At 51.3% G+C, this 12,640-nt stretch overlaps 5 protein-coding genes across 5 annotated transcripts; 3 read left to right on the forward strand and 2 right to left on the reverse strand.

The window, feature by feature from the left end:
- Positions 1-1,018: 1,018 nt before the first annotated feature.
- On the reverse strand, positions 1,019-2,433 carry PtrM4_117030 (uncharacterized protein; the record flags this gene model as incomplete). Its single annotated transcript, XM_001935052.2, has 2 exons — positions 1,019-1,417; positions 1,462-2,433. 2 exons carry the CDS (start codon positions 2,431-2,433, stop codon positions 1,019-1,021), a joined length of 1,371 nt encoding a protein of 456 aa, XP_001935087.1.
- A 569-nt stretch (positions 2,434-3,002) lies between these two features.
- Positions 3,003-3,282, forward strand: PtrM4_117040 (UreA, Urea amidohydrolase (urease) gamma subunit; the record flags this gene model as incomplete). The annotated part of the gene is made up of 3 exons (XM_066108250.1): positions 3,003-3,023; positions 3,077-3,163; positions 3,208-3,282. The coding sequence occupies 3 exons, from the start codon at positions 3,003-3,005 to the stop codon at positions 3,280-3,282; spliced, it is 183 nt and encodes a 60-aa protein (XP_065961435.1).
- Positions 3,283-3,318: 36 nt separating this feature from the next.
- PtrM4_117050 (UreC, Urea amidohydrolase (urease) alpha subunit) lies at positions 3,319-5,809 on the forward strand (the record flags this gene model as incomplete). Its single annotated transcript, XM_066108251.1, has 3 exons — positions 3,319-3,666; positions 3,714-5,393; positions 5,489-5,809. 3 exons carry the CDS (start codon positions 3,319-3,321, stop codon positions 5,807-5,809), a joined length of 2,349 nt encoding a protein of 782 aa, XP_065961436.1.
- Positions 5,810-7,069: 1,260 nt separating this feature from the next.
- Positions 7,070-9,634, forward strand: PtrM4_117060 (uncharacterized protein; the record flags this gene model as incomplete). Its single annotated transcript, XM_066108252.1, has 1 exon — positions 7,070-9,634. The coding sequence occupies one exon, from the start codon at positions 7,070-7,072 to the stop codon at positions 9,632-9,634; it is 2,565 nt and encodes an 854-aa protein (XP_065961437.1).
- A 506-nt stretch (positions 9,635-10,140) lies between these two features.
- On the reverse strand, positions 10,141-10,368 carry PtrM4_117070 (uncharacterized protein; the record flags this gene model as incomplete). The annotated part of the gene is made up of 1 exon (XM_001935054.2): positions 10,141-10,368. One exon carries the CDS (start codon positions 10,366-10,368, stop codon positions 10,141-10,143), a length of 228 nt encoding a protein of 75 aa, XP_001935089.2.
- Positions 10,369-12,640: the final 2,272 nt, after the last annotated feature.

Here is a 12,640-nt window from a genome sequence, read left to right on the forward strand (position 1 = left end):
TCAGATGTATCGAGGATGCGGGACCCGGGATCGGCAGCGAAAGTAAGAACGTGGGAAATTACGATTAGAAGCGATAGATGAAAGACGAAGCTACGGAGTCTACCCGCTGATGAAAAGAAAAAGAAGGAACGTTGCGCGATGGCCTAAGACGCGATAGACTGAGGAAGGCACAATGGTCTCTCACTGAGTACCTGGGAAGGAAAGACGATGACGGCTGAAAAAACATCAAAAGGATCATTCTACCAAGAAAATACACAGCCAACCCGAGCAGTGGGGGCTACAAAGGCCCTCGACGCCTCAGCAGGCCACACATTTAGTCGCATTCTGCCTTTGTTGCCAGGCTTCATTACACCTACCGCGTCGTTGTGTGTGAGCAAAGAGCGATGCGGCCCCGTGGGTGGTGGGAAGCCTGCGAAGCTTGCAGGGGCGTGCTTTCCCCGCCAACCAGTCAAACCTCACATACGCATCGAACACCGATACACAAGACGCGACCGCGCTGCGGCGAGAGAGAAGCGTCTACCACTTGATGCCTCCCGAGGATAGCTGCTCGTACCCGTCATTTCGTTTCAAAGCACAGCTGTGGAAGCTATGGGAGAGAAGCGCGCCCAATCAGTCGCTGCCGGCCCATTGCCTCCTCCTGCCACGGTCCGGCATGGCGCCATGGGAGATGAGTGTTAGTCTCAGCTCATCACGCGATCAAAAGATCGGGATATTTATTGGAAGAGTATGTGGAGTATCGATGATGAGGGTTGCGTGGCCGTCGACTTTACTCGCCCTGAGGATGCATCTTGCGCCATTGTGGCAATCAGCTGGGCGCACAGCCGAGCCCTCGGTGCCCTGCGAACTGCATGTTCGTCCGCTGCCAATGGCAAGGCTGCCATCTGCCAGGTATAAATTAATACACCACTGTCCTGGTAGGCACGAGGTATGTAGATCGACAGCAGTGATATCATTATATATGCGTTGCGTGCATATCCCGCAGCGCGGCAGCACTAATCTTACAACATGTTCCCTGGGTCTATCCACCCTTCAACTTCCCCCCTCCATCTTCAAGTTCATCTCGAGCCGCTTCGTGCAAAGCCTGACTTGCGCCGTACTCTTTCAGTCCCGTTCGTGATTTTCTCCGTCGAATCGACGGGTACCGTACTGGCTCCATACTGCTCTGTGCAAATGAGAATCGGTGCGGGCCAAAGGCATGAGGGTATTGATGTTCTAACACCACGCGGATGACGTTCTCGGGCGCCCAACTATGTCGCTCCTGTTGGCTTGGAGGCTGATTAGGTGACTTGCCCTTGTCTGAAGACAAGCCAGGACCCTTGGTTACAGCAGATGCGGAGGAGGCCTCGATGGCTTTGAAGTCATTAACCGACTGGTAATCTATGAGATTCGGATTCTTAATTTGTCCTTCCCGCGTACCCTGCAATCATTAGAATGGGTTGATTTAATCGCCACAAAACTTACAGTGGTTGGATACACAGTGCCCGGCATCATCACATATTCGTCCAGCGTATGCATCAAATTTGCAAAGTTGAAGCCTCGCCCTGGCTGACAAGGCAGGAAACGTTGCCCGATGTCATCATTGAAGTTGAGCGTACAGTCTTGCGTCGGCATGTACTTGGATAGGTTGGTGTACCACTGAGGATATGTGCCATACCAGGCTCCAACATCCGCATCCAGGTCCACTGACAGGTACATGTTCTTGCAATTCTCCGGCTTCTGTACCAGCAGCACAAAATCAAATTCGCGCGGTAGTCCTGATTTTTGAAGCACGTTTTCATGCAGTGTCCAGACAGCCTTTGCATCCTCTGCATCGTATTCGGGGCCTAGTGGGCTCTGTTTTGACCGCACTGACCCCTGGATGCTCATCATGTGAAAGACCTTGTAGCTACTTGCCATGGCTGCTTTCGGATTCAGTGTAGCAGATACGGGTGCCTGAGATACGCCTAGCGAACTTGACAAGCTGAAGTTCCATTGAAGGTTCTCTGGCGAAACCGCACCAAACATCAGCTCGGGAGCGTGCTTCAAAATCCGAGGATGTGAGTCGCCTGGTCTTTTCTTCTCGTCAGGGCCTCCATCGTCGCCATGGACAGACACTTGGATCTCGGCGCTCTTGAAGCGATGCGCGTTCGGGTCATGAGGATGAAAAACAAAGTGTACAGAAACGAAGAACAAATTGTCGATGACGGGCTCGTGCAGCGCGTCGGACCTGTAAAAGCCATGTTGTAGGCGATTAACGTGGGCAGATATATACGCCTTGCCAGGCAAACGACGTTCGTAAAGACATTTCTGGTTTATCTGCAGGCGTTTCCTTGGGACGTTGGGGTCTTTGGGTCGAGGCTTCGCTCTGCTCCTCTTGGGAGGCGGACCCAGTTGTTGCTGCTGGAGCGTCTCGTCATCGTCTTTTCCTCTCAAGTGCTGCAACAGAGAGTGCATTGTAAGTTGCAGGTAACGGGCGAATCTCCTCTTGTGGCATCACGGATATGCGACGTTCAACGATGTCATGACGCAGCCTGCTTGAGGAGAGAAAAGGTAGCTGAAGATTGAGAAGCCATGATGCCGATACGATACTAAGCAATGGAAAAGACCTAGGAAACGATGAAGTCAAGACCGGACTGAAGAATATGAGACATCGCAACCCAGACAGATGGCGGCACATGACTAGATGAGGCGTAGATCGACATGCTCAACTGCTAAAACCAACGACCAGTATGTCATGCCGCACTTGGTTCCCTCAGAGCCGTGGCACGCGGAGGTCTGGTATGTCTGTTTGGCTCATAACAGGCACGACGACCTGATTGCGCACGAGACAGGTCAAGGTGAAGGTCACGCACAGACGAACGATCCGGCCAGTTCCTTAGTTATCAGTACGCGTCTTTATCGTACCGTAGCCGAACACGACCCCGCAGCATACCGGCATAGCGGCAGAATATGGCAGATATACCGTACAGTCTAAAGCAGATGCGTCTGTTGTGTTTCCTTTTGCTCGCTTGTGATCTTGTACCATGCAGTTGGTCCCCAGGGAGGTGTGTTCTAGTGGTGCATCTCGAATTATTGTGGCCTACTAACCTGGCAACAGCTAGACAAGCTCGTCATCTCGCAGCTGGGCTTGCTCGCGCAACGACGACTGGCCCGCGGCGTGAAGCTCAACCATGCCGAAGCAACCGTATGTCACAGCAGAAGTCGCATAGATGCCGCTAATAGCCATAGGCGTTGATCGCGAATAACCTCCAGGAAGTACGAGCTCTGCCCGCGCGCCTCCGGTCGCATGCTGAACGCGAATAGCTTATTCGGGATGGAAACCACACAGTCGCGGACCTCATGGCTATTGGCAAGACCATGCTGGGTCGTCGCCATGTGCAGCCCGCCGTCGTCGCTTCTCTCTCAGAGTTGATGGTAGAAGGCACCTTCCCCACCGGCACATACCTCGTCACAGTCCACCATCCCATTTCTACCGACGATGGAGACCTTGCGAAAGCCCTATATGGATCGTTCCTACCTGTCCCGTCCAATGATATGTTTCCTTTACCCGATGCAGACGTATACGAAGGCACGAGGCAACCGGGCGCTATCATAGCTGTCAAGGGAGAGGCAGGAACTATCAAGTTGAACGAGGGGCGCAAGAGGATCAAACTCAACGTTAAGAGCATGGGAGACAGACCAATCCAGGTATGTAGGAACCAAGGGAATCCGAGCGTGCAGCTTATATATAATAGGTCGGATCGCATTACCACTTCATCGAGACAAACCCGCAACTGCAATTCGACCGCGTACGAGCGCATGGCTACCGACTTGACATCCCCGCTGGCACGTCGGTGCGCTTCGAGCCGGGCGACACGAAGACGGTTACCTTGGTACAGATTGCGGGCAACCAAATAATCAAGGGTGGAAACAATATCGCATCCGGCTTCATCGGGGACATGAAGGTCATCAACGGTATCGTCGAGAGGTTGCAGGCTGGAGGATTTCTCCATCAACCGGAACCAGAGGGTGATGGTGCACATATCGACATTTGCACAATGGAGCGACGGGCTTATATTACCATGTTCGGCCCGACGACCGGCGACCTGATAAGACTCGGTGCCACGGACCTCTGGATCAAGGTTGAGAAAGACATGACCAAGTATGGCGATGAATGTTCTTTTGGCGGAGGGAAAACGCTAAGAGAAGGCATGGGTCAAGCAGGAGGACGATCGGATAAAGATTCACTTGATACGGTCATCACTAACGCCCTGATTATCGACTGGACTGGCATTTACAAGGCCGATATTGGAATCAAGGATGGTATCATTGTCGGTATTGGCAAAGCAGGTAGCCCAGATGTCATGGATGGCGTGGATCCGAAATTGGTCGTAGGCTCCTGCACCGATGTCATTGCCGGTGAACACAAGATTGTGACACCAGGTGGCTTCGATACCCATATACACTTCATCTGTCCTCAGCAGGCCTATGAAGCCATAGCATCTGGTATCACGACCATGCTTGGAGGCGGCACAGGGCCCAGTACCGGCACCAACGCAACAACATGCACCCCCGGCAAAACTCACATCAAGCAGATGCTCCAAGCCATTGACAGTCTTCCCCTCAACTACGGCATTACCGGCAAAGGTAACGACTCTGACATCCGGCCCCTGCAGCAACAAGCCGAAGCCGGTGTCTGTGGCCTCAAACTACACGAAGACTGGGGTACCACCCCTTCCGCCATCGACGCCTGCCTCACTGTCTGCGACGAGTACGACATTCAAACCCTAATCCACACCGACACGCTCAACGAATCCGGCTTCGTAGGATCCACAATCGCGGCCTTCAAAAACCGCACAATCCACACCTACCACACCGAAGGCGCCGGCGGCGGCCACGCCCCAGACATCATCTCCGTCGTCGAACACGACAACGTGCTCCCTTCCTCCACTAATCCCACCAGACCCTACACCCGCAACACGCTCGACGAGCACCTCGACATGCTCATGGTATGCCACCACCTCTCACGCAATATCCCCGAAGACATAGCCTTTGCCGAATCCCGCATCCGTGCCGAAACAATCGCCGCTGAGGATGTCCTGCACGATCTCGGCGCCATATCCATGATGTCGAGCGACTCGCAGGCCATGGGCCGCTGCGGCGAAGTCATTCTCCGCACGTGGAATACCGCACACAAGAATAAAGTGCAACGCGGTACGCTAGCCGAGGACGAAGGTACAGGCGCGGATAACTTCAGGGTGAAGCGGTATATCAGCAAATATACGATTAATCCAGCGATAGCGCAAGGAATGAGCCATCTAATCGGCAGTATCGAGGTGGGTAAGGTAGCGGATCTTGTTCTTTGGACACCGAGGAACTTTGGTGTTAAACCGAGTTTGGTTGTTAAGAGTGGATTTTGCTCTTGGGCTATGATGGTATGTCTTCTCCATTCCTCCCTCTTCTTTCTCCTGTAGACCCCCATGCTCTTAATTCCCGCGTAACTCAATGACTAACACACCCACCCCCACAGGGCGACCCCAATGCCTCCATCCCAACCGTCGAACCCATCATCATGCGCCCCATGTTCGCCCCTCTCGTCCCTTCCACCAGCATAACCTTTGTCTCGCAAGCTTCCATCGCCTCGGGCGTCGTAAACTCGTACGGCCTACGCAAGCGCGTGGAGGCCGTCAAGAATTGCAGGAATATAGGGAAGAGGGATATGAAGTTTAATGACAAGAGGCCGAAGATGAAGGTCGATCCCGAGAGGTATACGGTTGAGGCTGATGGCATGGTTTGTGAGGCTGAGCCTGCAGAGACGTTGCCGTTGACGCAGGGGTATTTTGTGTATTAGGCGGATGTGGGGATGAGGGGAGGATGGGGGAGGGTTAAATTGAGATGAATCGAGTTGGCGTTTGGGTGCTTGTGTGTGTGGTTTTTCTTTTGGTATATTTATGCGTGGAATGAGTATAAGGAATGATGTCACAATGTCTGATTATGAAGATGTCCACCCGGGTGGCATGAGATACTTGACTATATGGGCATGCATCTAGTAGGCGTGCTTGGCGACTACAGTGGCCTTTGTACACAGATATTCCATGTATTTTATGACACACAGGTGCCGTGGAATATCCTGATTAGCCTTCTTATGACAAACGCTGTCAAGTTTGCTGTGTTGGTTACATTGCATGGTTTAAATTGATTCATCGTTTAGAACTACCACTACCTAATGTGAAGAAACAAGCTTTGTAACCTAGCGAGCGGCTGCTTATACGAAAAGATAAAGAGATGATATGGAGATGGGGTGATGTTTTTTCATGTGTTGGTGGTTTTCTCGGGACGTTTTCCTGGGTCTCGTGATTATGGGGGGAAAGGTAGCGATTGTGGGGTGATAGGCCGTGAGGGAAGGTGGTTGATGGTGGTGTCGTGCATGGTAGTGTCGTTTGGGGTCTTAAACGAGAGGGCAGTTGGACTGGCGATTCCGTTTTTTATGAGAGCCTTCTAGGCATGTGTCGGAGAGCAGGGACGTGGTTGATGCTGGAGCTCTCGTGGCTTTTCCACACCAGAGAAGGAGTGCGGGTTGCTTGGTGGCTAGATGATGTGTATAATCTCTTCTTCGCCTAATAGAGAAGAGAAATCAGGGATGCGCGTGGCATCTATAATCCATTTGCCTAACGAAGAAGAGGAACCAGGGGTGTACGTCTGGAAATTATCACTGTCCAGCAGACTTTCCAAAAAGCAAGTTGACTTGGATTACTTGCTTGACTTGCTTGGTTTAAACCAAGCAAGCAAGTCAAGTAAGAGCTGGGCAGCTAAGCAAGCAAGTCAAGTCAAGATACTTTGCTTGCTTGGCTTACTTGGTTTACTTGGTTGTTTTAGCGTTACTGTGATGAGGGTGCTAAAACTGCTGTACGGTAGATGTCGCGATGGTTTTGAAGTGTTGCAGTTGCCTCGGTTGAGTCCCAAACAGGCTAAGCGGCTATCAAATAACGTTAGCCTTAGTCTAGCGCATTGCTCCAATCTCGACGTACGCCTGTCTAGAAGCCTATCGCAATGCAGTATCCCCTATAGCAACGCGTTTTCCAGTGATTTATACTGCCCTGATACCCCCAATATGGCCAAACGTCGCCTACCACAAACTTCTGCTCGGAGCAAACGTACGAAAGTAGCCGCTGCCACCAACAACGTCGCCTCAACTCCTGAGGCTTCACCTGAGCCTGCATCTAAGCCTGCATCTAAGCCTAGACCTCAGCGTCGATCACCTCGCAAAACCCTAGCTGCCGCAAGCCAGGCTAACGCCTCGCCGCCAATACCTACCTTCGAGTTGCAGTTCTTAGAGTCGCAGGCGGAGGCTGAGATTGTCGCGCCCACCGAGGGCAGCCGAGCTGGCACGGTGGCTACAACTGAGGCTGGAGAGGGTGGTCAGGATGAGACAAACAGCGCACTAGTTGAGAACTTTGACGGCATTGACTGGGCACGTTTACCTGATTTTATCAAGCCATTGGCGCGTTCTAAGCGCCCAAAAAGTTGGATCTTTCAGTATGGCTACCGCGTTGTTGAGCGCCATGCTACATCTCGAATCTGGTTTGTGTGCAAGTACTGCCATGTACACAAAACTATCGACGCTGGCCGTGGTGGTTTGTTTAACATTACTCAGGCTACAACCTCAGCAGCCACCCATCTCAGCCAACCAAAGCCTGGCCACAACCTTACGAAAGATGGCCCAAAGTTAGCGCAGAGAGCTCGAGGCCAGCTGTCGTTGCGGCAAGCTTTTGACGCTGGTTTAGACGTACAACAAAACACTGCTAACGCGTTTGGAAACTTCGACGTAGAGGGCTTTCGAACAGCCACTGTCATGTGGCTTGTTAACCGAAACCACCCGCTCAGCGAACTTACGACGCCTGATTTTAGAGAGATGATGAGATTTGCCAACCCAGAGGCAGAGGCAGCGTTGTGGGTAAGTAATACCAGCGTTTCTACCTTTGTGATGAGGTTGTTCCGGTCTATACGACCGCAAGTTATCGACACCCTGTCAGGCTCAGTAAGCAAAATACACGTAAGCTTTGATGGCTGGACAACAAAGGGTGGTAAACGTGGCTTCTTTGGAGTAGTCGCTCACTTTGCCGACGCAGCTGGAATAATACGAGACTTACCAATCGATCTGCCTGAGCTCGCTGGCGCCCACACCGGTGAGGCTATTGCCAAAGCTATCTCGACGACGCTCTCAGCATACGGAATAACAAGCGACCGATTAGGCTATTTTGTACTCGACAACGCTACCAACAACGACACTGCGATCGCCGCGCTCGCGCGCGAGTACGAATTTGAGTCCGCTCACCGGCGCCTCCGCTGCAGTTGTCACACGCTTAACCTCATCGGCCAGGCTATTATATTTGGCACCAACAAAGACGCCTACGGCAACACTCAAGAGCAGTACAATACCGAGGAGCAGTATATGCGAGAGTGGCGGAAAGATGGCCCTATTGGAGTGCTAGTTGACGTCATCAACTATATCAAAACGCCGCAACAGTACGAGCTTTTTCGTGGCTACCAGCGCCTTGCCAACAACAACCTGCCTGCTGAAGGGCGTCTCAAAGTACTCGAGCCAGTCAAGCCTGTCGTCACTCGCTGGAACTCATACTATGCTGCTTTTGAGCGCGCTACCAAGCTTCAAGCCGCGTATAACTTGTACGCTGAGCATCATATCAATAGGGTTATCCTTGAAGATGCGCACGCTGCGCAGCGGAATAATAAGCGGCCCGACGCCCCAAACTGGATGAGATCAACTGGGCTCCGAGCTGCTGACTGGGCGGTGATTGCAGAGTACCAGGACTGCTTAGAGCCGCTCAAGTACGCCACAAAACGCCTCGAGGGACGCTCTAAGGATGGCAAATACGGCGCAATCTATGAGGTTATACCCGTTTTTGAGTACGTACTCAGCAAGCTTGAGGCCCGGGCGCGCCCGTTCGAGCACGTCGACTTCAACGCTCATGCCGAGGCTCCAGAGGATCACCTCAACGTCAACCTCCGCGCCGCGTGGAGCAAAGCCAACGACTACTACAACAAGCTCGACGACTCGCCCGCTTACTACGCCGCTGTTTGCCTACACCCGTACTACAAGAACTACTGCGATGTGGCGTGGGCAGACAAAGCTGATTGGCTTACTAGTGCCAACGCGTCGTTCCAACAGCTTTGGGCGGCATACAAACCTCAACGAGCACGCCAGCGGTATACAACTGCGCCGAGTAGCAACAACATAGACGAGGCAATTATTGCTATACTTAGCCGCAACAATGACCGAGAGGCTCCACTTGACGAGTTTGAGCGCTGGAAAACACAAGAGCCGCAGTGGACGCAGGAGCAGTACAACGCAGATGGAAATCCTGTCCAATACTGGATACAACTACTGCCGAAATACCCGCATTTAGCGCAGTTTGCAATCGATATCATGACTATCCCAGCATCAAGCAGCGACTGTGAGCGCCTCTTCAGTGAGCTTGGCGACCTTCTTGAACCTAAACGACGTGCTCTGGGCAGTGAGCTACTCGCAGCTCTTCAATTAGTAAGGTCATGGGTGCGAGCTGGTTATAAACCGTACAACTGTAGCGAGGCTAAGCTTTCAGATGAGCAGCTTGTAGGAGATTACAACATACTAGAGTGGAACACTGAGTTTTGGTAATTTGTATGTAGCTTAATCTCTTTGTAGTAGTCAAGTAATCCAAGTACTTGCAAGTAATACAAGCAAGTCAAGCAAGTAAAAAAATCACCCCAAGCAAGTCAAGTAAAGCCTATGTTTGAACCAAGCAAGTCAAGTTTAGAGCGGTGACTTGCTTTACTTGCTTGTTGGAAAGTCTGCTGTCCAGATCCATATAAGCGAAACGTTCGTACGTATTCTGTGCATCAGGTACTGGCCGTAGTATTAGGAACTGAAAAGTCAAATCCAATTCGCCCATAAGAACTGTTTTTGCCCGCTGGCCTGGAACCAGAGGTGAACTATGCGGTCGCATGCCATCGAAATCTTCGCAGTCTTGAGCAAACCTGCCAGCGTATTTCATCCAACCTGAGCGATTTGGATAAGTGGCATTTCCAGTTTGTTTGTTGAGAGTTGTACAAAAGACACCTTCCTCTGTTTCGTTAAAGCATCGCCCTCGTAAGGTGATCTTGGCGGATTTCAGCGCTCCAAACTCATCTGAGTCTACCGGTTCGATTTGAGTCGAGATCGAGATATATGAGGCGTGCGGGATGAATGTAAAACTGTCCCATGTTATACCATGCCATGTTATAGAGCCCAACGTAGATGCCCAAGACCATGATGGAGCGCGCCATCTCTGGGGTCTGTTCTTCGACTTCGAGGTATTGGAGATGGGTTTCTTTTGTGTGTTTGGAGATTTCCCATCTCGTCCATAGTTCCATTGTATCCACTCTTGGCGTACAAAGCTGAAGAACTGTCGAGTAAACCATTTGACGAAAGTAACACTGAGCTTTTTCGGCTTCCATCTTACTTTCTTATTCGACTCATTGTGCCATAATAAGCCATGGATGATGTTGATCTCCCATAGCCCAGCCAGATAGCGCGACCCGACATGCTCGGACATATGCTTGCTGATCCCTTGTAACGCCGGGAATATATCTTTTTCTTTGGTCAACTGCTGCCCCGAATACTGGTGGACGATCTCCTCCCATCTATGCGCTATTTCCATCTTATCCCAAGACAAAATACGCGTGAAGTAACTTGTATTATATCTGTTATCACCATTGGTTACTTTACTCCCTTGTGTAAACATTTCGAAAATAGTCCCGTTTTTACATTCCCATAAGAGCTCTTCCTCCAAAAAATGAAGGACTCTGTGAGAGAGAAGGCGTTCTTGCGACACCCAAGCGCGACCAAGTAATGGTAGGCGGGCATGGTGCCAGTTCGTATTTCTAACGCCGGGTCGGACACCGAGTCTCATTTCTGATCCGTCCGCAGCCGGGTAAGAAACGTGGGTAAGGGCGGGTCGTTCATGTCGACGAAAGCATCCGCCAGACCCATCACTCGACGCTGTCGCAGCAATCGTGAGATCTGCACCGGCATAAATCTGTGACATCCTGCTCGCTTCACGTAGCCAATCTTGCTCATCATCTTGGATAATACAGAGCGAATCGATCCAAATATATCGGTATCCAAGCCGGAAAGCGAACGAGATCGCTTGTTGAAATGTCAGAGATAGCTCCTCCCACGGGATTATTTTTTTGTAATTTTCCTGAGTTGTGGTTCTGGTTTCGATGATTGGGTTCTTGCCCCAGCAATGACTGAGACAAACGTACTTCTCGATTTCGCGCTCGGACTGGTAAAGCCTTACATCTTGTGGGCCTCTGATATGAACTACTCGAGTCGGCAGAACTGATTCTGTGTTTTTGCAGGACGCGTGCTTATTTTTGCATCCCTGTAGCCAAGCCCGGGCACGTTTGAGGGAAAGATCTGATCCTGTATCGTGAAAATTCTCCCGATCTTTAGGAAACATTGGGATGTGCCAGTGATGCTTCTGAGCTGCATGAATGAGTCAGTATACATCAATCATGGCATCGGCCGGATGACATGAAACACTCGACATACTGGTGCGCAAAGGCCACTGTAGTCGCCAAACACGCCTATACCCACGCTGTCAAGTGTTTTATGGCACCCCAGTGGCACAATTATACATACCGGACATACTCGGCAGCGCGTATACTTCAAAAGAACTCTCCCTGCTGTCCATCATTATCATCTCTGAGAAGTTGATTGTACACTCCAAGGGGATGTGCCCGTATGAACTCCAGTGTGACAGACGCTCTATCGAGCCGCATGTGTGTAGGATGCTGAGAAGTAACAAACAACCAGCACAGCCATCTTCAGCAGATAATACTACCAGCTGAAGTCTGAATCTCATGTAGAATTTTGAAACACGTAAGTCGGCGCAGTCGGCGCAGTTTTCTGCGATGGCGTACGCGGCCCTGATTTTCTCATGATCTTCAAGAGTCTTGATGTCCTCGTTCACGCTCCACCAGGCTGGTGGGGCCCAGGTTTCCAAGACGCTTCCATCCCAGTCCGTCCAGTCTGGTTCCGTGAAACGGTCTCGCCATAGCATAGCTATATATACTGCACAGTGGGCGATCAAGACAGGAGGGCGTTCGAAAGGTTGAAGAATACAAATGAGGAATTTGACAAGATGGCGGATGGAACTGCCAACGGTAGGCTTCAACCAAATTTCAAATACGGCAACAGATTTGTCTCTTAGAAGCTTGAGGGCTGAGGGGTGACTTGTTGGGGCGCAGCATGACTGCATACTGGATTCCCTCAGCTCGTACGCTATCACCACAGCACACCTTGGAGCTGGAAACCAGTGCGTCACGACCCAATCATCTCGTACCGACGAAGACAAATTAATACCGATCAAAGCGGAGTAATTTGCGAGGCGTCACGGTAGGACCGCAACGGGAAGAGAAGGGGCGGAGCACTCTTGTGTGAAAGAGACGATTTGCTGGACATATTTGTTTGCTAGAAATTTAATTCACAGCCCCCAGGCCAAACAATACAAAAGCTGATTGCGAACGTTAAAAAATGTGAAGTGATGGAGGGCCGTCGGAAGGCACCAGGTCTTGGGGTTTGCCTGGTCCGTGCGCTTTCCTTTTCCCGCGACTCCGCGAGGGGTCGCGGCAGCCACTG

The sequence above is a fragment of the Pyrenophora tritici-repentis genome, chromosome 6 (genome assembly GCF_003171515.1).
Source record: "Pyrenophora tritici-repentis strain M4 chromosome 6, whole genome shotgun sequence".
NCBI classification, from domain to species: Eukaryota; Fungi; Ascomycota; class Dothideomycetes; order Pleosporales; family Pleosporaceae; genus Pyrenophora; species Pyrenophora tritici-repentis.